The sequence below is a fragment of the Fusarium flagelliforme genome, assembly GCF_020744385.1.
Source record: "Fusarium flagelliforme strain FIESC 12 MPI-CAGE-AA-0113 chromosome Unknown B0J16scaffold_5, whole genome shotgun sequence".
NCBI classification, from domain to species: domain Eukaryota; kingdom Fungi; phylum Ascomycota; class Sordariomycetes; order Hypocreales; family Nectriaceae; genus Fusarium; species Fusarium flagelliforme.
The window spans coordinates 723,613-745,834 of NW_025763507.1; the positions used below are offsets into that span (position 1 = coordinate 723,613).

The following is a 22,222-nucleotide window of genomic DNA, read 5'->3' on the forward strand; positions in this document are numbered from 1 at the left end:
GGGTAACAGATGAAATGTCCTCTAAGGCGTAGGCTGCCAGGTGGGTGACAGAAGAATTGACTTCTAAAGCTTAGGCTACAGTAATGAAGTTGCCTAAGTGCTGGTCTAGGTCAGCATAAAGCGACCAAACTATTATGTCTTTTAGGATTTTGGGTTTAATCCTCCTGATACCCTGACGGAGGGGTAATACTGTCTGTCGCTGTTGGGACTTATACAAGTTGGATAGCAACTCCTCTCTATGGACTTACTATAGCACACCCACAAGGAGTTTTCCAGCGCTAGATGCTTGTTAGGTAAAGCCGCCTACGAAGAGTGTTATCGATGAACTGAGTGAAGAGGTGCACGTTCTGGCTGAGCCTCTCTAGAATAAGGCCAACACAGAATACGCTCAGGAAATAAGGCCTTCTGATCAGCTTGAGAGTATCCGCCGGTGCGAGAGTGATCAACGGTTACGTGCACTTCCGTCGTTGCCCTTTATAACCTACTGAAGAGGTTGGTCAAGAAGAAGAGACCTAGCAAGAAGAGACTCAGGGCTAGGTGTAGGCCGGCTTTGCCTTGTCTAGGATGAAAGCTTGCTGTTGGTATTAGTATCTTGTCAATATGGATGAATCTTCCGGTGGCTGGGTCTGTATTCTGTTGACAGTTCATATTACAACTGACTACTAAGCGGGACAGAATAAAACCCCGGTGACGGTGGTCACTACCACCCTTGAACGGGATAGAGTTAGGCCTTAGTTATGGTGATCACCATCGCTTTAAAATGGGGTAAAATGCATAAGATACCCTGGTGATGGTAATCACTATCATTATGGAATGGAATAGAGTAAGACTCGAGTGACAATACTCACCATACCATTGTGTGGTTGTGGGCGACCAAATTTGTATCTTACCGGTAGAGCGTAGATGAGAGAACACTGGTAGGTTGACAGATTTGCTCAAGTTCAATTTCTAAATAAAATTAATTACTATTCCTCGTATGTTGTCACATCTCGACAGCAACAGGACGAATGTAGTCAATTCCACGTGCTGCCCAGACTACCCTATACACGTCCACCCACAACCGCTGCCAAACACGATGAAACAACCAACACAGCTGAGAAACAATATCGCAGCGTCAACCAACAAACCCACCAAAAATTGACGCAACCAACAGAGAGCATCGGCCAACGTTCTAGCGTGCGCGGAACAAATCGCCGGCGCGTTTCACGATACGCAGGACACTCAAAGGATTTAAACCCCGGGAGGAAGGAAAAAGTCAGATCGTCTCGACTCATGCAGGTGCTTCAGCACTACTGTAGGAAAAAGACTCAGCAGGAACAGGAAACGTGGAGCTGAATCGTGATGGTGGGATGGATTAGTCGTGGCATTGCAGGTACAGCAGGTACATATTTACTAATGTAAGGCTACACAGAGAAAGGCTATTAGGTATGCATGAATGAATAAATGGACAATAAGAATGACCGCATGTGATGGATGGAGTGTGAGGCTCGCTCTAGCACGTGCTCATGGACCCTCCACGATATCCTGACAGCCTAATCGATGTCTGTGCGAGTGGAAAAAGCCAAGACTTGTTGATTCAATTAAATCAAGAAAAAGCAGTGCAGAAGAAGACTGATACAAAACCTGATACCTTGGCTGTCCGAGCAAACAAAAGCAACAACCAACAATAAGATCACCAGATAAGACCTTTTACTCGATACGCGAATGCAACCAACAGAAGAAAGAATGACAGGGGACCGAGATACGAGGTAACATTGCATGTGCTTTCAATTGCTGTATGTAGGTATGGATTGCAGTGATCATTAGCATAATGCAAATAATTAAATGGGCATTTAAAACCCCAGTGCATGTTTAGGTTTAAACAAAAAGATTGGAGGAAAAAGCAAAGGAAAGGACCCAAACTGCCGGAGATGCTCGACAAGGATCATGCACACAACGCCAACAGGGCCTGAGACAAGGGTCCGCACTAATTAATTCCTTCGTCCCTGTATCGTATCGTATCTTGTTGACGGGCCGATGCTACCTATTGACGCATTTGGCGATGAGAACTTGTCGTGGACATATAATTTGTTATTCGACAATAATGATGCGATCGCATACCTGTCGTCTATTTTTGCTCTGTGATTGTCACAAGGATGCGTCGATCGGGGGGACGGGAGAGAGGCTGTGGCGGGGAAGTTTTTTGTCACCTCAGCTATTTGTAAAGACGGCACAAGACGGCACATGGCCAGGAATTGAATACTAATGGATCTCAACCTTATCTGGAATCTACTGACTACCAACTGTTGACCTGCCAAAAGAGATCAAGGGTAATAATTACGTATGTCATCCTAATTAATATGTTTAAATTGAAGTCGACATTCAAAATGAGAGCAAGGGTCTCTCATGTTTCAGATGAATTGACTGGACGGCCCAAGACACTCTCCACCTTCTGTTTCTCTAGCGGCAACCCGACCACATGCTGCGTGTCTAGGTCTTGGGTCCTGGGTTTAGGTGTGTACCCTGATCCTTGCCGATCCCTCCAGCTCTTCCTCAGCCCAATCCAAGTGTTTGTATCCATCCCATCAACCACGACGCATAAAAAACATAATCTCTTTTCTTTGTCCCGCGCCTTCCGTGAATTAGAGTTTTCCTAGAATTATTCCATTTAGTAGTCTAATGCGAGCAGAAGAAAAAGAGGCAAAAGCGTTGAGTAATGACGAATCGTTCTCCCAGTCTGTCGGGATCGTAGATCGCCGTGTCTTTTTTTCCCTTTCTCACTTGTGTCTTTTGGGAAGACTGCCCGCAACCGGATCGGCGCCTCTTGTTCAGCCACCGCACGCTCTGGACCGGGACCGATCCGTTGGGCTGTCGCTGTTAGCTTCGATAGTGTTTAGTTTTGCATTAGCATGACAGGGTCTAAGAGTCAAGTCAACACAGCAGAGCACGGCAGGTCAAGACGAGGCAAGACAAGAGGGTCTTTTCTTCGTTCTTTGATCGAGTCCCAGTTGTTTGGCTACGATAAGATCCATTTCTTTAGTAGGTCTCAGCTGGTTTTACTGGGTCTAGGTCTCTGAAAAATGTCCCGTGTGTACCTTCTGCAGCCACTAAAAAAGAAGCCGGGATGGAAGCCCAGGTCTCCAGTTGTCATTCTAGTGGAGACTTGGAGGCTTCGGCCAAGAGGTTGCACGAACCCGACTTGGCCCGCCCCCGCAAGCTTACCTTAGTTCTTTAGCTGTCGGTCCACTAAATTGCCTGTCGAGTCAGTCCTGGTCTCAAGTCGAGGTAGTATTAAGCGATCGTGGGCTGCTGTTGCTCCTCTGGAAGTTCTGGCCCTGTTCCGCGACTCGTCAAAGCAAAGTTGGTTCGTACCTGAAAACTGACAGTGCATATACGGTTGTAGTGACCTCTTGCCTCTTTCACTGAGAGACCAGGACCCATTCTTTTCTTCTGTCCCTCCTTCCTTCCTTCTCTCGTCTTCTGTCCAATCTGATACCCAACTTCAACTTGCGCCTCCCCATTTACAATCCTGCATCTCTTTCCTCATATTCTTCAATGATTTTGCATTGTCGCTCTCAATAACAACGACTCATAACAATTCCTCTATCACATGAGAGCTCTCCGACTTTAATCCATTGCAGCGCCCTGACATTGTCACCTGTCATAATACCGCACTGCGGTTGCTTGTGTCGCATCACATCGCATTCTAACTACCACGACAATTCACCCCGGACTCGTCTTCTCCTACTCGGAGAGACAATAATTAAAAACAATGCCTACTCTTAATGCTCACCGAACTTTCGAACCACCGCCAATGCCTTCTCTCGTCGATTTTGAGCGTCGCCGCTCAACCACATCTTCGCTCTCCCACCATTCCGACTCTCTGGGAGGTCTCCAGTCACCACCACCCAGAAGCAGATCAAGCCGACCCAAGAGCGCCAAATTCTCAGCATACCGACTACGCAGCAACTCCGGACTCACACTACACACTAATGAAGATGTTCTGCGACAGTATACCGATTATCACCCTGACGGTACACCACGTGCTGGACTCTACAGCAATGGCGTGGGGCAATGGTCTGGTGAGAGGTTGAGGAGTATCGACTCAGTTGCATCTTCGTCAAGAAGCCAAAGATCCAGTATCGCCTACACTGAGTCTGATAGCTCTGGCGAGTTACCTATTCCTGATCTTGTCGGTCGCGAAATGTTTGATATGGTCATGGCCGACCATGCTGCCAGTGGACAATTGTGGAAGTTTGCTGCCGATCGGGGTGTTGGCCAGAATGTTGACTATCTTATGAAGGTGAGATAAGAAGTCATAATATTTTTCTTCAATTCTAACCAAATAACAGATTCGCGACTATATCGCATCTCTGGAACAAGTTGTCATTCAACTATCGACAATCTCAACCTCATACACATCCATCACAGCAACCTCACCACTTGGCCTTCCCTCACCAATGTCCAAGGCTCTCAACACCAATATCAAGCATCTCACAACATCTCTTATCCCAAGCTTGGAAAACATGTTTCTCGAGTCAAAAGCATACATCGAGCAGCGCATCGTTAGAGAAATCTTTCCTGACTTTGTCAAGCAACAGCTATCACAATGCACCAGTCTGGCTTTGTCCCTTGATGCAGAAGGCGACTCGCCACTGAACCCCTATCCAGGATTGAAGGGTTCCTTCTGCCTTAGCGACCCTTCAAGATCAGGAAACCCGATCATCTTTGCCTCTGATGAATTTGAGGAATTGACAGGATATTCGCGAACCGAGGTCTTAGCACACAATTGCCGATTCCTTCAGGGGCCACAAACCGACAGGGATCGTATTGCTAACATGCGGTCAGCCATCTGGCGGAACGATGAATGCACAGAACTACTCCTGAATTTCAGAAAAGATGGAACGCCGTTCTGGAACCTTCTATTCCTGTGCCCGATGCTCGACAGCACTGGCAAGACCAAGTTCTTCATGGGTGCCCAGATTGATGTGTCGTCTTCTATCCACGGCACCAACGATGTTCTCAAGATCTTGTCTTACGGCGCCCTAGAGGAGGAAAGGGCCACTGAACGCTGCGCTTCTCGATGGGCTGGCGAGACATTGCACGATGAGCCCGAGCACGACGACGCATATGAAGCCAAGAACCATCACCATTTCAAGGCGGCGAAGAAGGGCGGTTTCTTCAAATCGTTTAAGAAAGCGCCTCCACCACCTCTCTCGCCACCCCTGAGCCCCCGTCGCAGTTCTGACAGACCCCGGTCATCAGCCGGACCCACGGCCTCCGACAAGACCTTGAGTACGCGAAGCGTTATCAGGAGATTCTCCAATCAGCCTGAAATGCTCATGTCAACTTATGCTCGGTACATGATTCTCGAACATGTTCCATCTTATCCTAAATCTCTCGGCGCGATGCCACTTGATCAGGAGATGAAGTATCCGCCCAAGCTGTGCGTTTCCTTCTACTCAAAGGAAATGCTTGAGGCACTTGACCTTGGCCAGGCCGCTGAAGCCATTGTGGGCAAGGATATCTTTGATATCATGACTGAGCAGGCTACACTACCTTCTGTCACGAAAGCGTTCAAGTCAACAGTCCGAGACCTCGTCGTTCGCGACGGAAAGTCAGTCTCACTCGACCTCGCGCTCGCAAACCACATTCCCCGCCGAGCCAACACAGCAAGGACAATAAGCAGCGACAGCGGTGACGCATCTCCTAAGAAGCCAGCCAAGTTAATGAGCCACTGGACACCCCTCAAAGATACGGAGGGCCACGTCAAGTATGTGGTCATGATTGTTTCACCAGTCTAATAAACGAAATCTTGCGAAAATAAAAACGATGGTATGATATATAGGCGTTCAATATGGATGGTTGTTTTTTGTATATTGTATTGGCGGCTTGTTTGAACTTTTATATACCTGTATGTACTTAACGGCCTAGAGAATGAAGTCATGACTATAATTCACAATGTCATTATAACGCTCAAGAACGTGTTCCTTGTTTCAGTCTCATCTCAGCTGTGATGCCAAGCGTACAACAACAAGCCTCGGAACAAGCAATGACCTATTTCTCATACCCCCGGAAAAGTCCAAACAACGTCGTAATCACCATTCCTTTCAAATCACCGACTTAACGCAGTAGGACAATAACCCGAGAGCTTTAGAACAATTCTACAACGGTCAGCCAGGAACACAAAAAGGGGTCAATTGCACCGTTGCCTAAGAGATGTACACTATGCCAGGCACCTACCCTGACGCCCTGAGCCGGTGTTTCTGCTAAGGAACGCCCACCGGCCATTGTGACGCATTCATGGCGTTTGGGTTTAAGTGTAGGGCTAGACTGGTAATTGGTCGAGACCGGGGCATTGTCCGAAAGATTGCGGTAGTATGAATGATTGCTGTTTCTCCGGCTGTATTGTTCATAAAAACATACAGTTGTTTAGGCTTTCTGGCTGGGAGTGCTTGTTGTTAATTGCTTGCGGGATTGTGATGAGGCTTACGATGGATCTAGACAGAAGACCATGGCAACAGAAGGTTCCAGAGTGAATAAATTCTGCAAAAACAGTAAGAACGGTAACAGACAGACCGCCGCGGTACTTTTAATTAATAAACCTTGTAATATCCTACTATCAATACATACCCAAGACTCCTCCATATCCAATAACCATGCATCCAATTATACATTCCCCAAGCCCCAACTGTGTAAACCCCACCCCTCCATCGTCATATGTTCAGAAGTATGGAGGATATCAAGTACAGCATTTGTTCGTCTATTAAGCTTCTGCTGGGAGGTGCGGGTTATGCGCAACCGGGGCCATATACCTCTACTCCACGAGAGTGACAGGCAAAGGGAATGGCGAATCCCTCTGCAAGCCCTCCCTGACGTCCGCAAGTCTTTCCAGATAGCCCATTTCATTCTTTTCTGATCTCAAGCGGGGAAACTCCATCTGGATACCAGTCCATTTGTACGCTGCCTTGCGTGGTCCTGACCATGGCTTGATAGCAACGTCCGGTCCGTTATGCTCCTTCTCTGTAAGGCAATTCGTACGGTATCGGCCGACAAGGAGCCACTGTACCAGCTTTGGAAACCGTTCTGCTTCTTTCAGTGCAGACCTGACAACAGGCTCGCCTCGTGTTCCAACACCGAGGTATGATATCCTCGCACCGCGTCGAACAAGTAACTTGACGCACTCGAACGCCCCGACACTGCAGGCATACATCAATGCCGACCCTTTTCGCCCATCGCACTCGACGTCAAATCCAGCTTCGATCAACGTCTCCAATTCCATATTGTGGTCCTCGCGAATAGCCAAAAACCCCACGTTCAGATTGAAGAGCTCTGGCTCGTAGTTGATAACACGGGCACGGTATTCCTTCGGGATACGCTTGATCATTGCCTTCAAAGGAGAAACCCCGGGGGCTGGATTGTAGAGTCCGTAGTAACTCTTTGCCAAGAAGCCAGGCTGCTCTTCTGCAAGTCGGGAAAAGTCAAAATTTCCGTTGAGAGCATAAGCTCGATTCTTGACCCGACTAATCATGGTTGTGAGAGTAATATTGCCATATGAATCAGGGACAAGAGGGTCCAGACCATGTTGCAGCAACACGTGCATTGTATCAAGGTCAAAATATTCGGGGTCTTCAAAGTGATACACAGTAACACTTCTAAGATCAAAACCGTGTTTGAAAAACACATGAGTTGAATCAAGCGTCCCATTCACGAATGACGCAGCCAACGGGGATAAGCCATGCTCGTCAAGAAGATATGGGTTGGCGCCCCTTTCCAGAAGCAGGTCAACCAAGGGCACAAGACGCCACTGCGCAGCAAAATGTAAGGCTGTGTTCGAATCATCATCTTGAGCATCGATATCTGTTCCGCAGTCGATGAGGAGCTTAGCCATCTTGCAAACCTGTTCGTAGTTGATCGTCGCAGGGTCCTTTTTGATGTAAAATTGAACCATACTATGCAAAGGAGTGGCCCCAGTTATAGTATTATCGAGCATCAGTTCAGTCCGAATGTTTAGGACGATGCGTAAGACCCTGCTTGCAACATCACTGTGATCGTGGAAGTGGGACAATTCCACCAGTCCAAATTTCTCCATCAAGGCCCTGTCATTGTTAGCAAGATTCTTCAAAGGCAGGTAGGTAACAGAAGAACTGGTCCTCCAAAGCTTAGGGAGCCAAAATAAAGTTACCTAGATGCTGGTCCAAACGAGCATAAGGTGACCAAATTATTTCGTCTCGTGGGCTCTTGACGACCAATTCTTCCGACACCACGAGGAAAGGCTCGAGGGAGTTGTTACCAGTATTGTTCAGCATTGTCCTGTAAATGTTTGATGAAAATTTGAAGAACGTTGGCCTGATGCTCCGCACTTCCATCCGGAACAAGTTGTTTGTTGTTGAACAAAGCGTGTAGGGGGGTCACTTTCAGGTGGAACCAAAGTCTCTCCTCTTCCAGATATGCGTCCAAGCACTTTTCAAAGAAGGTATATGCTTTTTCAGGAGACATAAACATGTCAAATGCCATAAGTGAATGCAAGTCCGCGGCAGCTTGGAGTAACGCGTTGTAGCCGTCAGGCCAGTGGTCAAGGCAGCAGGTCACAAATCCTTTGAAGCCCAAGTCTAGAAGTTCTATCATTGGCCGCACGAGGTACCTGGACGCTGTATAACTGAGGAGAGTGCAATCTCCACAAGGCATAATGGCAGACTCCAGATCTTGCTTTGAGGTGAGATCGAGAAATGGTCGGAATAGACCATTGCCTTTGAGCTGGTAATGGTCAATAGCATGTGACACCATGTCTCCTAGAGCTTCTGGATCTGAATCTTGATCTGGATTGTTTTCTGGATCATCATCCGAATCATCAGACGCTTCTCCCATGACGATGTCAGACGATGTGCCTGATGATTCAGGACCGGGCTCTGGAATAGCAAGATGCTGACCACCAGTAGCACCCGGCTGACGATCGTTGATATACTCGGCCATTTCTCGGTTGCGTCCCAACATAGACAAGAAGGCTGGTGTCCTGCCTGATGAGTCTTTGAGCAACAAGTTTGCACCAAACCTGGTCAAGACCTTAATGCAGTCCAAAGATCCAGCTTTGGCAGCTAAATGCGCTGGTGCTTTGCCGTGTACTGGACTAACAGTGTTGACCTCTTTGGCCAACGGCGTAGCTTCCAAAAGAGCCATTAAAACATCACGATGGCCCCCGACTGCAGCAAACTGGAGTGCATTGTAGACATCGTCGTACTCAACAGCTTTGAAACGGTGAAGCCAATCAAAACTCGGAGACGCTCTCTCTATGATAGTCTCGAGCACAACCACATTGCCAATTTTAGCGGCCAGCATAAAGCCGTTGATGTGATCTGGTGGCGCCAGACTGGCATCTGCGCCGCGGCGAATTAGCAGACGTGCGACGTCAGTTCTCGAACGACAAAGTGCTTTGACCAGCATTGATGGTCCCGGTGATTCATGGCATGGTGATCTGAAAGACGGTTGACTATTCATTGATTAGCGTAGACCCTCGAAAGTTGATGAGAAGGTCAAGCTTACCTGTTGACTTTAAGATTGTTGACATCCATTCCGCAGTCAATGAGCTGATCAACTATATCCGTGGCGATCTTCTCGTCTTCTATACACAAGATCTCGCGGAATGTGTAATGCTGGTTCTCGATGATATCTTGTGGCTTCGTATTGCTGAGCAATGGTTTGATCATCGAAACATCGATAGGTTCGTCGGCCAGGAAGTCTTCGAAAATTGATCTGCCACCAAAACTCTCCCACGGCTTGTGAACGTTGATACCACTCTGAACAAGTAGCTTGACAATCTCTGGCTTTCGAGCAGTCACAGTCATTGCGAGAAGCACTGCGGCGTCTCTTGATTTGAAGAACTCACCTGAGCCAGCTTTACTTGGTTCTTGAGGGTTCTCCTGACTCTCGTCCCATGCTGCTTCTAAAACAGCGGCAATAAATGGCAATTTTGAAGGTGTCCAAGTGACAGCACCGCGCGCTTTCTTAGATATTCGTGCGATCGCCCACTCGCCAGTCTCTTTCTCATGGTCTAAGAGAGCGCCCTTGTGAAGCAAGCATGATATGGCCATGCGCACAAATCCATGTAGGAAATACATATTTGTAGGTTGATCAGCTGATGGGCTCTCGACCATTGGTAGGACATCGTCACAGAAGCGTGCCCAGAGACCTCGACCATCGTCGTCTTTGGAGCTGAGAACCTCAGGAGTGAGTAGCTGCATATAAGTATCACGCGTCATGTTGGGGAAACAAGATGGATGGGCACTTGGTCTGGTGGTAAACCCCAATCGCTGTCGCGAGAGTTTGGTGTTCGTAATGACTGTCTCTGCTGGCGTCACACCATCGTGGAATGGCCGAGAAGGCTCACCCCTACCAAGAACCAAGGAAACAAGTTTTGAAGAGGCCGATATGTTCAACGCGCGAAGGATCGTTTCATTGTTCCTGCTGGTGGTTGGGGCGAGCTGGAAGATTCTTTCGAGAAGCGCACAGTCACCCCATTCCATGGCCCATCGTGCCAACTGTTCGGGATCCTCTGCCTGCAAAGACCCTTGGCGCTTTTCCAGCAGAAACCTGGCTGCTAAAGGACCAACCATCCTCGAACCTTTAGGAAGTACCTGTAAGGTGTTTACGTAGGCAAATGCTGCTCTCAATGGCGTATGTCCTTCCTCCTTGCAAACCGCATCAAGGTTGCGTATCTTGTGCGGGTCATTTTCCCAGAGAAATTTGAGCATATCAACATCATTCGTAGCGGCGAGGAGATGCCAGATATTGCGACCGCCGTTGTCTGTGTCGAAAGTCGGAGCCGAATGTTTATGGATCAGCCTCGCCAGGGGGCCGACTTCCTCGACGACCATCAGAGGGGTACGACCGCTTGAGTCTCTAGCTCGAATGTCGGCGCCGGCATTAATAAGTAGATCCATGATATCGAGCTGCGCGCCCTCCGTAGCCATGTGAAGAATCGTGCCGGCATCCCTGGTACTGTTATAAGGAAAGTTGGGATCGAACCTGGGATCTTTGATCAAACGCTCCAACAACGTCACGTTGAAATCCAGTATAGCAGTTCGAATGGCTTCTTCAAAGCTGGCTTCACTTAGCGTGTAGATCTTCCCCTTTTCTGTTGTAGGAGCAAATTTGACGTTTGCGTGCTTCATCAACTTGGACACCAGATCTTGTATTTCCACATACTCTGTACTATCATTTTCGATGTCGAGTAACGTCAGGTCGTAGACATAGGTAAGCAAGCGCGCAAATCTTGTGCGGTGAAGCAGACCACGCCTTGTCACGTTCTCGCGCTTCAAGAAGTGACGAAATGAGGAATCCAGATAATTCCCTTCTTGAACAATTTGCATGAAGATAGCCTCATTCTTGCCCAGCAACGCATTCCAAAATGCTAGGCCTGCCAGTGACGCCTCTTCGGTCCCGTTCTTCCAAGTGTAACGGTAGGTGCAATCTGCGCCCGCGTTGAGAAGGTGAAGAGCAGTTGAAGCCTGCTCACTATTTGAACACGTCGACTTTGAATCGCCACCAGCAAGCAATGTGCTCCATGATTCGGGCTCTGCACGGGTAACAAGAACTTTACTGCCGACGAGAGCGCAGAATAACGGCGTTCCGATAAGGCTGGACTGGTTGACATCGGCGCCCATCAAGAGAAGGTCTTGACATAGACTAGGTAAGCCAAGGGCAGCAGCAATATGAAGTGAAGAGATAGATCCATCGCATAGTGCATCTGTTAGTTCGAGTAGAAGCCTTGGAGAAAGGGCCAGAGGTCCCAAGGTGCGTGGATACGTCACCCGGGCATATTCCAGGACCCATTGCACAAAGTTGTATGACTTCTCTATCCGAAACAGTGTGCAGACTTGCGGCCTGAGCGTCTGCCAGTATTCTTGGGCATACTCTGGCCACCTTGCAGCTGCGACCCTATACTTTGGCTCTGTAATTCGACGCGACTGTAACAACACAGCTTCTCTGTTGTACTCTGCTGGTTCGCGATCATTTTCATATGAGTTCAAGATATCGAGCCAATTGGAGACATCTTCGGTAGTGGGTTTGCCATCGTCGTAATGGCTCTGTTCGGGGTTCTCATCTTCGAGATCATCCTTCTTCTGAACCATAAGCTGCGGGATCGCGTCCGTGGTAAGTATCGAGAACTGAACTGAAATATCCTCAAGCGTATCAGATGATCCAAGGACAAAAGCCAGCTTGGAGCGGACGTCCGAAAGTAATGCCCTAGCCGCTTTGACACCATCTGATGTCGCATGGACGTGAAATGACTTTAAAGCAGAGACCACTATCTCACACTTATCGATCAGAGTCCATTCTGGTTCATTGTCATTTCCGGAGTTCGAGCCTGAGGCACTTGGCGTGACTCCCAATGCACTGTCACCAGAAGTGTCATCCGCCGACAATTCTGTTATGAAAGACTCAAGACTGTAAAGTGCACCTCCGAGAAGCCTTAGTTCAACAACCAAGTGTTTTATATCAAGCTTTGAAGCGATGGCTGAGTCAGTCTTTGTGGCGTTGAAATCCGTGTCTGATGTTTTAGGCGTAGATGATGATGTCTTGAGATGCGCGCTGATGGCCGCGCAAGCTTCAAAGGTGGAATCTTTCAACGAATGAATCGTCCTTAGAAGCACTGGAGGTGGCATTTTGCTGGTGGTGGTTCCGATCTAGACCTGCCGATCATGTTGCAATACAGAGAAGTAATACTTCTATAAGAAGCAAAAGTGGCGGATAAATCATAGATTAATTGTGAATATTTATTGATGAAGTGAAGATGTCATGTTGAATGTTGAATGAAGCTTAAGGAAGTCAAGCCCAAGGCTGTCGATGTCATCCCAGCTTGAACCAATCAGTGCGTGTCTAGTGGAGCTTGGGCCCCTTTCCCTCGCTAGCGCCTGACAGCCTCGCAGCTGATACGCAGTGGAAACATTCCATTGTCCTCCAAGTTTTGGAGCATCAAAATAGAGGAAGCTGGTATAAAATGCTTGAATAGTGATTCCGACTCTTCGGTCTCGATGTTAGACTTTTCCGATGCCCTCACGGCCCAGGAGGTCTATTGCAGGACCTTCATATCTTATCTACACCGTACCCACCAACCTCATTGTCACGGACATTCGGGAATAACTGGACTTATTGGGATGTCACAAACTGTGGTTGCTAACTGATCTAAGATGAATGGAACTGAATGAAACCGTCTTTCAATTCTTCGCTAGTTTTGTGTAGACTGCCTCACACCTAGGGAACAGGTGCTGTCATACCAGGAAAGATAGCACGTGACCCCCAAGCGCGCCCGTCTCAGTTGGTGTTATCATGATATCAAGACTCTAGCTATGGAAAAGAAGCATAATTTTAGATCAACTTTATTTGAGAAGATACATATAATATCAACTCAATTTAGAGCCCATGCAAGACTACCTTGACTACTTCTCAGACTTTGGCGCAGAATTCGTCGATGGGGAGCAACTATCATCTCATGGATGTGGCTTGAAGTGACACCAGGACGCGGTAATGACAGTCAAAAATTCCAACGGGCGCTAGCTTGAGGTCTTGTAGTAGCTTTCATTCTCAATTGACAGAAACGCTGTCGCTGGTCGTGCCATCAAGTCTGTAAACCGGGGATTCTTAAGTAGAAGCCCACAGTAAGATCTGTCTAACTCGATCAAGACCCGAGAACTCTCAAAACGAATAACAACTCCGTAACTGCGCGAGATAAATATCGTATAACTATAAGCACCTTATAAATCCTCCCAAAGGTCCCTCAGGATCTATCACCGGCTGACTCACACGGCGCGATAACGATCCAAAAACACCAACTGCCTCATTAGGTATCATACAAACCCATCCTCCTATCGTGGCAAAACTACAAAAGCCAAGCCAAGAGCCATCATCTACTGTAATTATTCTCTCGGCAGAAATAATTACCGATCGATCCAAGCGAAATACTCGTCTAACCATGTCTTCCGTAACCGTCCGTCCCGCCACCCCAGCAGACAGCGACGCCATCGCAAACATCCACTATCAAGCCCTCAGCTCTTACCACGAATTCTACGCCGCCTTCTTCGAGCGTCACCCCCGAGATCTCATCCCGCTCGCCACGCGCAACGGGCTGCAGAACCCGGCCCAGCACTTCTCGGTCGCGGAAGAGGCGGGGGGAGTTGTGGGGTTTATTCGGTACAAGGAGCCGAACTCGAACGCGAGCGTCGGCCAAAATAACGTCAATGCAAATGACAAGCCTCAGCCAAGTGTTTGGACCATCAAAGAGCACATGAAGGATTTCTGGAAATGGTTCGATAACCGCAGTGAGGAGATGGATGAGTCTAAGGAAAAGGTTCTTGAGGGGAAAGATCACTTTGGTAAGTTGTGGCTGAAAGTCAATTGCTATTCTTTTCCATTGTTGGTTATTTGGTCTGACTTGCGGCGCAGACGTGATGCATATCATGGTGCACCCAGACCACCAACGAAAGGGTATTGGTGGCCTTCTTCTAAAGACTGTCCTAGATAAAGCCGACGCAGCCAATCTCCCAACCACCATCACTTCATCAAGTGAAGGTTACGGTCTTTATAAGAAGCTCGGCTTTGAGAGTCTAGGAACTTGGTCAATTGATAACGAGGCATGGGCGCACAAGATCGCCGAGCATGAGAGAAACATCGGATATACAGACGGAGTCATCGGCCTTGAGGATAAATGCAAAGGCATGCAAGAGAGTGAAGATAGCATGATCCGGCAGCCCAAGATCCGGACATGAAAATGGCAATAATAAAAACCGTGTTGAGTCATTGGCTGTATCGTCTCAAAATATGGGGGTTTACCGTTCTCTAGTTCGTATTCGTTTTCTCTTTCCAGAAGGGACGGGAACTGGACACCACTTTAAAGTGAAAAGGGGGGGTAGGGATCTGTAACTGCAACCCCCCGCTCCAATCACGATAAGATCAAGATGGGCAAATCCAGGCACAAACGGCTTAGCGAACCACCTTTTAGACCGTGGGACCCTTGTGTGGAGCACTTTCAGACGTCGTCGGTCGCTCTGCAGGGCGGCGCAAATTAATTGGATTTTTTGTTGTTAGGCCCCGCGACAAAGCAGAGACACAGACACCGACTGTCGGCGCAAGGCGGCAAGATTTCAGCGGAGCTCCAGCGAGCTCATCTTAATAAAAAAAATCTCAAATGGCCTGATTCTGATCTTTCTTTCCCAGGGGTGACTTTCTTATCAATCTCTCTTTCTTTCTCTCTTCTTCCCTTTCTCTCCCTTCCATCATCTTCATCTCTGGTTGTTTTGATATTGCAGATCGCCAATCGCAACCATGGACGCTATACTAGAGATCCTCGACCCGTATGTCTTCGACCACGGATACGCATACTTGTTCCCCCAACAAACACAGCTCCAATACGGCGCCAACTCAACAGGCTTCGCGACATCCTCCAAGAACTTCGACGATGAATACTCTCTCAACTTCGGCTCTTCGCTGGCGCGCGACGATATTACCCGCCAATGCGCTTCAATTCTTATGATTGCTGGCTTCGGCGCCGCTTTTATTTACGTTATCTCCGCTGCCATTTCATATTACTTTGTTTTTGACCGCCGTCTTGAACACCACCCTCGATTCCTCAAGAACCAGATTAGACAGGAGATCCAGTCTAGTTTCTTCGCCATTCCTATTATCGACCTTCTTACCCTGCCTTTCTTCCTTGGAGAGGTGCGCGGTCACAGTCTGCTGTACACAAATATCGACGAGTACGGCTGGTCGTGGTTGGCGATTTCTACTCTTCTGTACATGGTCTTTAATGATCTTGGTATCTACTGGATTCACCGTCTCGAGCACCACCCCAGCATTTACAAGTACATCCACAAGCCTCACCACAAGTGGATCAGTGAGTCAACACCTCGCGCGTTGTCAATTGACCGAGCTAACCTGTCTTTCAGTTCCTACTCCCTGGGCTGCCATTGCTTTCCACCCCGTTGACGGTTACGTCCAATCTCTGCCTTACCAGTAAGTCGCGCTTCAATTGAGCAATTCGAGCTGTTACTAACATGAATAGTGTCTTCGTCTACATCTGCCCCATGCAGAAGCACCTCTACATGTTCCTCTTCGTCTGTGTTCAGGTCTGGACCATCCTCATCCACGACGGCGACATGATTACCGGCCACTGGCTCGAGAAGTTTATCAACAGCCCTGCCCACCACACTCTCCACCACATGTACTTCACCTGCAACTATGGCCAGTACTTCACATGGGCCGACAACTACTGGGACTCCCACCGAGCTCCCATGCCTGAGCTGGATCCCATCCACGAGTCCATTAGAGTCATGCAAGAGAAGGGACTTGCCGACAAGGATGGCAACCCCATCAAGAAGTCCAAGGATGAGTAAATACTCTGCACGAAACGACATGACAAGAATACAATAAAATGAACGAGCGCGTGTCGAACTACAACACCACGACCGTTCAGGTGCCGGCACCGTTATGACTGGAGTACCCCTGGCCTTACAGCTTTACGACTGTGCAGAGATTCCGGGGTTCTTACGAAAAGGGTTCATTCAACCAGATAGACATTTTAATAGCAGCGTTGCATACGGGGTTTTTGTTTCGACAGGAAATATATTGACTAGAGGATAATAGCATAAGTATAATACCAATCTGATAACCGTGCATATATCCCAAAACCTGTCCTCCGATGCTTCACCAAACTACGCCTCAGCTACTACGCCAACTTTTATATCCACCAGCACCGCCCACATGGGGAACTTAGACTTCGACCCGGCCCTGGGTGACGGGGTGGGTATCGATGCCCCACCCGAATCGTCTCTTCATTGCCTTCCAGATCTCGATAAGACCAACGTAGACAACCACACAGCCAGCGACAACACCCCACTCCCAAGTCAGACCCTTATGCTTGAAGACTTCGGTGTTGAGGTAAGGGATGTACACGATGGGGAAGATCATGACGAAGCCAGCAACGACGGACCAGAAGAGGAACTTGTTGTGGTAGATGGTTCTGAACACGGAGAAGGGGCCGGAGGCACGCTCGTCCATGTTGAACAGACTGCGATGGAAATGCTTGACCTCCCAGGCTGTGACCAGCAACAAGAAGGCCAGGGTGGAAAAGGTCGTGGCACGGGCACGGTACACGAGGTCACAGCCCTCGGTTCCGCTCTCGTTGCAGTGAGGGACCATGTTATAGTAACCTTGACCAGATGCGGCGTAGTTGACAATCATGAAAGCGGCCAAGCAAAGGGAACCTGAGCAGAATCCATAAACAAGCTGGTCACGGACCAAATCGAAAGTGAAAACACCCCTGCTCAAGCTGCGAGGAGGTCGGCGAAGGATATCAGGGGAAGCCTCCTCCAAACCGAGACCCAAAGCCAGGGGCGATGAGGTCACGAGGTTGGCCCAAAGAATCTCCAGAGGAGACAGGGGGAAGACAGCGTATCCGCTGGTATCCTTAAAAGCCAGACCGATAAGCAACAGGACAACTTGAGCCAAGTTGGAGGTGAGAAGATGGAGAAGGAACTACTCAAGTTAGCGATCATATCGAAAGGGAGGACGTTGTATAAGCATACCTTCTGAATATTGTCGGCAAGACGTCGACCTTCCTGGATACCAGTAACGATAGAAGCAAAGTTGTCGTCAGTCAGGACCATGTCAGCGGCCTCTTTGGCGACATCGCTACCACGGTCTCCCATGGCAATACCGACATCAGCCTGCTTGAGGGCTGGGGAATCGTTGACACCGTCACCAGTCATGATACAGAAAGCCTTGCGACGATGGAGAGCCTCAATCATGCGGACCTTGGTCAGTGGGCTACAACGAGCGAGAACGACAGGGAGTTCATCGAGAGCATCAATCTGAGCGTCGCTGAGAGCGCCAAAGTCGGCAGCTGCCATGACAGTGTTGGACTTGATACGAATGTCCTTGTTGAGGATACCAACTTCATAAGCAATGGCAGTGGCGGTCTTGATGTGATCACCAGTGACCATGTGGACAGTAACACCAGCAGCGCGACATTGGGCCACGGCACCAGCAGTCTCAGGGCGGGGAGGGTCGTAGAGACCAGCAAGACCGACGAATTGAAGGTCGTTCTCGACCTTGGCACGATCATGGCAGTCCTGGACATCGCCGTTCATAGGCTTGGTCGCAATGCAAAGCACTCGCAGTCCTTGGCTAGCGAGTTCTTCAGCCTTAAGAAGGATCTCCTTCTTAAACTCTTCCGTCTCGGTGAGCTTAGTCAGGAGGATCTCAACGGCACCCTTGGTATAGACGTTTCGAGTTTGCTCGACCTCATTGCCGTAAACGACACTCATGAGCTTGCAAGACGAATCGAAAGGATGCTCGGCCACCAGGATATCACCTGAAGAGGTGCTGCGACCAAATCTCATGGCGAAAACCTTGAGAGCGATTTCGGTCGGCTCACCAATGGCCTTCCATTCAGTATCCTCAGATGTGATGATACTGCTAGAATCGGTCTCGGGCTCCTTCTTGCCATCACTGACTGTGGCATTGTTGCAGAGTGTGAGAACCTTAAGGAAGGCGTTGAGATAGCTTCCAGCCAGATCGGCGGACCACTTGACAGTACCACTGTAAGGGTCATAGGGGTTAGCGGTACCTTCTACGGTACCTTCAAGATCGCCGCGGAGCCAGACCTTTCGGGTGATCATGCGTCCTTGAGTCAAAGTACCAGTCTTGTCGGAGCAGATGTTGGTGACACCACCAACGGCCTCAAGGGAAGGCATCTGTCGAACAATGACATTACCGCGAACCATCGCCTTGGTGGCAACGGCCATAGTAACAGTCAGGACGGCAAGGAGAGACTCGGGAATGACAGCCACACCAACGCAGATTCCGTAGAGAAGGACCTCATCGGTGATTTTCCAGAGACTGACGGAAAAGACGATAACGGCGAGAAGAATGGCGAAGGCGAAAAGCAACAGGGCAAACTTGCTGAGAGTGACCTGAAGAGGGGTGCCTTCGAGACCAAGGATTCTGCGGCTGAACTGGTAGGATCTCCAAACGAGGCGACCAAAGCCGCTCCTCTGGGTATCATCGTTCTTGTTCTTGCGCAGGAGTTCGGCGATTTGACCGACCTCAGTCTCCATACCGGTTGCGATAACAATACCGGTAGCGCGTCCACGGGTGACGGAGCTTCCGGAGTAGGCCAGGTTGATACGATCTCCCATGGGCATATCAGGGTCGGTGAAGATGACATCAGGCTTCTTGCTGATGGCGATCGATTCACCGGTGAGAAGTGCCTCGTCGGTAGAGACGTTGATACCTTGAATCAGACGCAAATCGGCTGGGACAACATCGCCAGTGGCAAGGGAGACAATATCACCCTTGACAAGAGTTTCGGCCTTGACGGTTTCACTCTGGCCATCTCGGATGACCTTACACTTGGGAGTGGACAGGGCGTAGAGTGACTGAATAGTCTGCTCAGCGCGGTAATCCTGAATCAATCTAGATGGATATTAGCATACTGTGAGAACTGACGGTGGCTAGATGAGATTCGGACTGTCAGCTTCAGGGTATGGCACAGGATTCGACCTCAGTGCTTGGGGCTTCAGGCCTTACGCATGGCAAAATCACAGGCTTCACCGTATGGCAGCAGGAACAAGAGGGACAGAAAAGGTGTAGCAAAGTGCAACAACGAAGTGGGGAGTTGTAGCAACAGCAAGCGACGGCTCGAGCTGATTTAGCTGAGCTTTTTGACGCAGCAAAGACATACCCGACAACGATGTTGAGAACAATGACGGCGGCCACGACAGCACCCTCAATGTAATCCTTAATAGCAAAGGACAAAGCGGTCACGGCGATGAGGACGACAGTCAAGGCATTGGCAACCTGCTGGATGAAGATCTCGTAGAGCGAGATCCCCTTGGCGCCTTTGATAGAATTAGGGCCATCCCGAGTGAGTCGGGCGGCAGCCTCCTCGCTGCTCAAACCATCGTCAACGTCAGACTTGAGGTCTTGGGCGACGCGATGAGCAGAGAGCGTATGGGGAAGAATTGGCTTCTCTATAGCTAGGTCGGGGGGTTCCGCTATAGGAGGCTGGTCGTCCTGACCGGTAGCGACGGTCGACGAGTCCGACGTGGTAGTGGCGTGAACTGCACCATTCGCGGATTTAGATTCGGTTTCTCCCATCGAATGGGTGTTGGTATAAGCGAAAGCTGAGGGGGGAGTTAAAAGGTAACTGGGTAAACTTGAAAGAAAGTCGAAGATGTAAGATAAAAGAGGTCTGAGATAGAGATCGCGAGAAGCACGATTTCTGGGTAAAGAAGAAAGGAAAAGTCATGGAAGGAAGTCGAGGGGTGGCACCTTTTATCTGTAAATGGGAAGGAGTGTAGAAGGGACCCGGAGAGATATCGGCAAGAGCAATAGCACGATTCGAGAAGAGAGGCTCTGCCTTCCTTCGAAGATGGGAGTCCGCACCTATCCCAAACTTGAAGTCCGCTAAGTTTGGGGGAATCGGAGGGATCCAATCAAGGCGATACATCAAGACAGGGAAGGTGCAGTACGTACGCTACCATCAAAGTGAAGCTGGACGGGATGCTGGTGGGGTTGCCCCGCATTCAATTAACACTGTGCCATTGAATGGTACTAAGAAGTACAATAAAGAGACATGATTGTCATTATGGGAGTGTCAAGTTGCATCTCATTTAGATCAGTGAATCAACAATTATTCATAGAATTAGAAGATATTCTCATCAATCAATCACTGTAACAGTTGAGCATTCAACGTTTCCTTTGTCGTCGTCTCAAACAAGCTTTAGCCAACCTCTCCAAGATGATCGTCAAGATTGAGTTTGGTGGAGCCAAAACAGCTTCACTGGTCCTGTTAAGCTGTGGACTTGAGCGAGACAACACCTTGACCCAAACCAACAAAGAACAACCATGTACCCCCATGTACCGCTGCTTGGCATGCAGTATCTCGTGGCAGCCAGGCGAATCAACGCTTACCCTGCCAAGGTCACGAGGGGTTGCAAGGGCGCGTGTCGGTCGGATCATCATCTATTTCCTTGGACTGTCCCTTGTTGCTATTCCGTACGGACTAGGTAATCTCTACTCGCGTCATCTGTCAGTAGCCGACGGAGATAATTGTTATCGCGGGAGGTGATCTGTCTTTGTGGCACTTGGATAGGAGTGTTTGTCTTTGACATATGCAGGGGAATACAGATGAAGAGGGATCAGATTGGACAAGAGCACATGATTGTGTACCAAAGCAGACAAACATAATCACTATCAGTTCAAATCAGTTACTGTGCCAGCTTTTCTGCTGCTACTGTCCATTAGCGTCTGTCGTCAGCAGGGTCTGATGGACTGACGATAACTCACCATTAATCGCAATGAGCACGACGTTAGTTAGCCGATGACCAATCATATAGCACGTTTTGACCTCGCCTTCTCTTAATGAGAGAATGCTTGTTTGAACTTGGCATGGCTTGGGCTTGGCATACAACGACATACGGACCAATATACAATTGGCTCTGCTTCGCCTCGGCCAAGACGATTCCCTATCACCTGCTATGACAAGAATGGCCTGGTCCCTTGGCAGTGTGTAATGAATGTCACTGCAATACTTGTATTCTTTTTGCGGAAACCTGCATCGTATACTGTTTGTCTTTATGCTTGTTTTGTACCTCGATGACCTATTTCAGACCGCACATCCTTGCTTCTTATTTGTTGCCGCGGGTTCTTTAATCAAGGGCCCTGTTTTTGGAGGCTCTTGGCCCAGAATTTACGCTAACATTTAAGCTTAAGCATTGGGGTGGCCAGTAGAGCCAGGGATCTTCTTCCAAAGCCGCCGGGCTTGAAACGGTCCAACCATTGATTGACTTTACAGTTTCATACAGTGAAATCCTAATCCTGGAACCCAATGTCTTGTTTCTCTCTCAATATCACTGACCTCATGGACTCTAATCAGCCGTCATAGCACCGACACGGATACCTTCAACCGACAGGGGCACCGCACAGCCACGAAGGCAAATCGCAAAAGAACAAGGACTTAAACAAGTCCATGGAGACAAAAGAATTAGTGCATTCTTAGACTAGATCCTCATCCTGTTTTTTCTATAACCACTTGATCAGTGTCAGTTTTTAATGTAACTTACCTGCCACGTAATGAATTGCAGTGGCTAGAGTGGAGACAACTCTTTTCAGATCTACGGACAAGGAAAGCTTGTTCACTGTGTGAATGTCATTGTCACTTGGCAAGCTTTAAAAAAAGGTGCCGGGA

The 22,222-nt window shown here is 48.8% G+C and overlaps 5 protein-coding genes across 5 annotated transcripts; 3 read left to right on the top strand and 2 right to left on the bottom strand.

Annotated features, from left to right (window-relative positions):
• Positions 1-3,328: 3,328 nt before the first annotated feature.
• Positions 3,329-5,953, top strand: B0J16DRAFT_149073 (uncharacterized protein). The gene is made up of 2 exons (XM_046122021.1): positions 3,329-4,282; positions 4,332-5,953. Exons 1-2 carry the CDS (start codon positions 3,752-3,754, stop codon positions 5,781-5,783), a joined length of 1,983 nt encoding a protein of 660 aa, XP_045980956.1. The 5' UTR covers positions 3,329-3,751; the 3' UTR covers positions 5,784-5,953.
• A 574-nt stretch (positions 5,954-6,527) lies between these two features.
• Positions 6,528-12,773, bottom strand: B0J16DRAFT_343833 (uncharacterized protein). The gene is made up of 3 exons (XM_046128109.1): positions 9,520-12,773; positions 8,273-9,466; positions 6,528-8,078 (listed from the first exon to the last, which is right to left on the bottom strand). The coding sequence occupies exons 1-3, from the start codon at positions 12,639-12,641 to the stop codon at positions 6,797-6,799; spliced, it is 5,598 nt and encodes a 1,865-aa protein (XP_045980957.1). The 5' UTR covers positions 12,642-12,773; the 3' UTR covers positions 6,528-6,796.
• A 722-nt stretch (positions 12,774-13,495) lies between these two features.
• On the top strand, positions 13,496-14,780 carry B0J16DRAFT_149088 (acyl-CoA N-acyltransferase). The gene is made up of 2 exons (XM_046122022.1): positions 13,496-14,348; positions 14,419-14,780. The coding sequence occupies exons 1-2, from the start codon at positions 13,949-13,951 to the stop codon at positions 14,739-14,741; spliced, it is 723 nt and encodes a 240-aa protein (XP_045980958.1). The 5' UTR covers positions 13,496-13,948; the 3' UTR covers positions 14,742-14,780.
• Positions 14,781-15,050: 270 nt separating this feature from the next.
• B0J16DRAFT_149094 (uncharacterized protein) lies at positions 15,051-16,548 on the top strand. The gene is made up of 3 exons (XM_046122023.1): positions 15,051-15,865; positions 15,918-15,984; positions 16,034-16,548. The coding sequence occupies exons 1-3, from the start codon at positions 15,298-15,300 to the stop codon at positions 16,362-16,364; spliced, it is 966 nt and encodes a 321-aa protein (XP_045980959.1). The 5' UTR covers positions 15,051-15,297; the 3' UTR covers positions 16,365-16,548.
• Positions 16,549-16,656: 108 nt separating this feature from the next.
• B0J16DRAFT_343837 (uncharacterized protein) lies at positions 16,657-20,501 on the bottom strand. Its single transcript, XM_046128110.1, has 3 exons — positions 19,715-20,501; positions 17,556-19,446; positions 16,657-17,505 (listed from the first exon to the last, which is right to left on the bottom strand). The coding sequence occupies exons 1-3, from the start codon at positions 20,128-20,130 to the stop codon at positions 16,741-16,743; spliced, it is 3,072 nt and encodes a 1,023-aa protein (XP_045980960.1). The 5' UTR covers positions 20,131-20,501; the 3' UTR covers positions 16,657-16,740.
• Between the last annotated feature and the right edge of the window lie 1,721 nt (positions 20,502-22,222).